The 3,894-nt window shown below is 40.3% G+C and overlaps 1 protein-coding gene across 1 annotated transcript; it reads right to left on the minus strand.

Annotated features, from left to right (window-relative positions):
* Positions 1 to 1,986: 1,986 nt before the first annotated feature.
* LOC146975009 (lysozyme g-like) lies at positions 1,987 to 3,604 on the minus strand. Its single transcript, XM_085798767.1, has 4 exons — positions 3,514 to 3,604; positions 2,539 to 2,741; positions 2,297 to 2,441; positions 1,987 to 2,216 (listed from the first exon to the last, which is right to left on the minus strand). Exons 2-4 carry the CDS (start codon positions 2,719 to 2,721, stop codon positions 2,080 to 2,082), a joined length of 465 nt encoding a protein of 154 aa, XP_085654893.1. The 5' UTR covers positions 2,722 to 2,741; positions 3,514 to 3,604; the 3' UTR covers positions 1,987 to 2,079.
* Positions 3,605 to 3,894: the final 290 nt, after the last annotated feature.

Raw genomic sequence — 3,894 nt, forward strand, 5'->3', positions numbered from 1 at the left:
ACTATAACGGCCACTCGTAACTTCTGACCCGTGAACTCGTACCAGATTGAACTGGTATGACTTCACAGGTCGGAAAAATACGAGTTTCCTTGAACGCACCATAACAGTCCTCGTCCCTACGTCGCCACATTCACGGCGTTCCTTGGCTGCACACACAGCCCTGCATGCCGTTCTCTCTCCTCATTGGATAAAAACTGTAGGATACGATAAAAGTTTTCTCCTGGGCTCAGAGCAGAGCAGAGTGACTGACAGACCCGTGTTTCAGACCAAACACTCTATAGAAGTGATTGCTGTCGGAAGATACAACTATTTAAGACTTAGATTAACACAAATATATCACTTACTTCTGCTTTAAGAAAGTGAAATTGAAAAAGAAAAAAAAGAAGAAAAAAAAAGTCTTGTTCACCTGAGTGGACAATATGCTGTTCTGAAATGGCACCTGCAGATCCGAAGCACAACAGAACCAGTTCTCATGGAGGACTGTGGTTCACAGAGAGAGTCTAACAGATGAAGGAGGTTTCCCTGTGAGTGGTATCTCAGGAGGTTTCTGTCTGACAGATATAACTAGTAGCTTCTTTGGAGGTGTTTGGGGGTTAACACAGAAACACAGGCTTTCTCCCAAATTAACCAACCAACCAACAAATTAGACCCTGAGTCTCCTAGCCTGTCCTTCTGAGCACTTTTCTCTAAAGCTCCAGTAGGTTGAGCCTCCATCAGTGCCTTATCACAGACTGGATGTTTGAGTATCCTGTTTTTGTGTTTATGCATATAAACATCATATCCCAATGTCAGAAACCAGGATATACCAGTATCCCGGATTTCAGAAACTCTGAAGGAAAATGGGATACTTTGGCATCACTGATAGCTGCAACAATTTGCGCAGTTGCAGGCAAAAGTTTCTCCATAGAAAGAATCTGCAGATGTGTTTGGTTAATTTGATTGTTTTTCTTCTTCACATTTGCACACTGACATTAGCAAAAAAAAAAAGCAAGTCAAGTAGTAAAAAAAAAGATGTTTGCAGTCACATCTATTGTTTGAGCTGTGCATTTATTTACAGGAAACCATGATTCATGGTATCACTCTCTCTCTCTCGAGCTCTTCCTTGGCCAGAGCCTTATAAATACTAAGCCCCTCCCAAGACCAACCAATTAATCCAATTCATACAATAATTGATCATTCAGGTAATCAGGTCTCACATTAAACCCAGCAGCACACAACAAAACCACAAATCATCATTTCTTTCTTCTTCTTTTTAAACTTTTTATTGTGAAATACAAGACAAACAACAAATCATTATGTCAATAACTCACACATGATTTTGTTTCACCATACCATCCATTATGTAAATTCCAAACCAACCCTCCCACTCCCACAGTGGAACATGGTATGGCCAGCCATTAACCAGCTGCAGGTAGCTGCTAAGGCAACATCCATGAGCTGCTCTGGTTTAAACCCCAGGCACAGGGAGGGAGTGGACCAAGATGGCAGCAGCCCGGGTAAAACATATGATGGAATAAACTCCTGAAATAACACATTTGGTCTGTAGTTTATTTCCTTTACAGAGCTGAGTGTTTGTTTTACCACGTGCCAGGATAAAGACAGGGATAATGAAAGTGGAACAGAGGTCACAGCTGTATAACAATTGAGATATCTTATCAGGTCAAATGAAACAGGAAGCAATTCACTTATACATTTTCCTATAGTGTTTGTCACGTGTCCTGTCTGTGTATCCAGGGCAGGGTCATTACCATTTTGCTGTACTTGTATTTTAAGACTATTTCTTTTGTGTTTTAAACAAGAGGACAGCTGTTTATGAATGCAACTCAATGTAAAATTATAATACAGTATGTGATATGACACAGCTATACGGAAGAAAGGAACACATACCAACACAGAAAAATCAGACATGAATGAAATTAAAAGAAAATAAAAATCCAGCAGTTTGTTACAGTTTCAGTCATCACAATCATTCTCTATAACATACCACTTGTTGATTCATGTTTATGTTTGTAATATTCTGATAGAAGATCATGTATTACATAATGTTTCATTCATTTCAGTACTTTTGTTGTTTCAGCTTCAGTCATCATAACCATTCTCTATGAACCACTGAGCTCTGGCCACGACGTCATTGGCGTAGTCTCCATTTGTTGTGTACTGATCTACATTTTTGGATTTAACATTCTGACCCCCCATGTTGTAGGCTGCGATCCCTCCTGCAGAGACAAAACAGAAATGAGAGCAAAGCCAAACAAAATGTGAAGTAGCTACAGTAAGTTGAGTGAGTGAAACAAACCTTTCAGTTGCTCCTCTTTGCTCCAATTTGGAAAGTTTTTCTGGATTACACAAATATGATCAACCAAGATCTGAGTGGCTTGGTGGAGGTGTTCCTCACTGTCCCATTCACCAACTGGCTTCACACCACTGTTTCCCTCATCGATCTACACAGTGTGAATGCAATGGGATGAACATTTGTGTTATTGTAATTAGACTCTCTACTACTGTAAGAGGATGTGAGTAAACCGTAGTTGTTCCAACCTGCATCAGTCCAAAAGCCTTCCCATGGTCTCCCAAACCTCCGGTGTGTTTGATGTCCTCTCCAGCTCTAGACTCTCTGGAGATGATGGCAGCAATGAGAGCTGGATGGATGGATTTTTCTCCTGCAACTATGTAAATGATGTTCTTGTAATCTTCCATTGGGCCACTGTCATGCTCTGCCATGGCCTCTGAGGCCCGGACACCTTGTAGAGACAAATCCAACAGAAAACAGGGTCATTACATTTATGCAACAAATGCATCTGTTTGCACTGACATAGAAGCTACATCATTTAATTATAGTCTCACACCATATAATACATGTGTGCATGTGTGTGACAAATACAGAGAAGAGAAGGAAACCTCTAGTGAGGGAGCATCACCCTCCTGACCATGGGCAACACTTCAACAGGTGACAGGGGGGTGAGCATCTTGACACAAACCAGAATGCACCAAAGAGTCATCATGTGGAGCAGACAACTTCCAAATAATAAAGTCATGCTACTATTACTGAGAAAAAAAGTTATAATTTTGAGAAAAGCCATAATACTCTTAGAAAAAAAGTCATATAAAAAAAAAAAATCATCAATTCCCATTTATGAGAATAAAGTCATCAGTGTGAGAAAAGGTTACAACACCTAATGAAAACTTGTAATATTATGAAATTCAAGTAATTATATTTCAGTCATAATATATTACATTAGCTTTTAAAACACACACACAAATCACACAGTCTGCAGAGTGCAATGAGGATACTAGATTTTTGTGGGCCAGTCAGGAGGTTATAGCATCACCCTGGTAACCTCGACAAAAAGCCAAAGGGACTTTAGGCTTTGAGAGAATGTCAGAAAATAAGATGAAGTTACTTAGACATGTTGTTCAACAAGATCATCTTCACAGGAGGACAGCTGCTCTGACATTGTTTCTGAATATTTAATGTATTAAATATCACAAGTAATAAACCAATGCAGTGTTTACCTGAGGATGACTGATGGTCTGCTTTCGCTGTGACAGATGAAGCTCCATCGGTGTCCACTTTCCTGATGTCTCCGTATTTGGAGGAAGAAGGACAAGAAGAGGAGGAAGAACCTACAAATGATGGAGCTATTAGAATATGTTTCACCTTGGCACATTGGCATGAGCTGTTGAAGTAGGAGGACTTGGGAGAAATTTTAGATTTTCTTTACACAGCAGCCACAGTAATGTATATATATATATGACACAGAGAACGCACCCATTGCTCCTGTTTCCTCGTGTAGATGACCTCTTCAGACGAGTCACTGCTGCTCCTGTAGTCGCTCTGTCAGACTCAGCTGTCTGTACCTCGCTATATACTCACCTAGACCACGCCCACCACGT

This window comes from Trachurus japonicus, chromosome 14 (assembly GCF_045865225.1).
Source record: "Trachurus japonicus isolate A0001 chromosome 14, Traja_1.0".
In the NCBI taxonomy this organism is placed as follows: domain Eukaryota; kingdom Metazoa; phylum Chordata; class Actinopteri; order Carangiformes; family Carangidae; genus Trachurus; species Trachurus japonicus.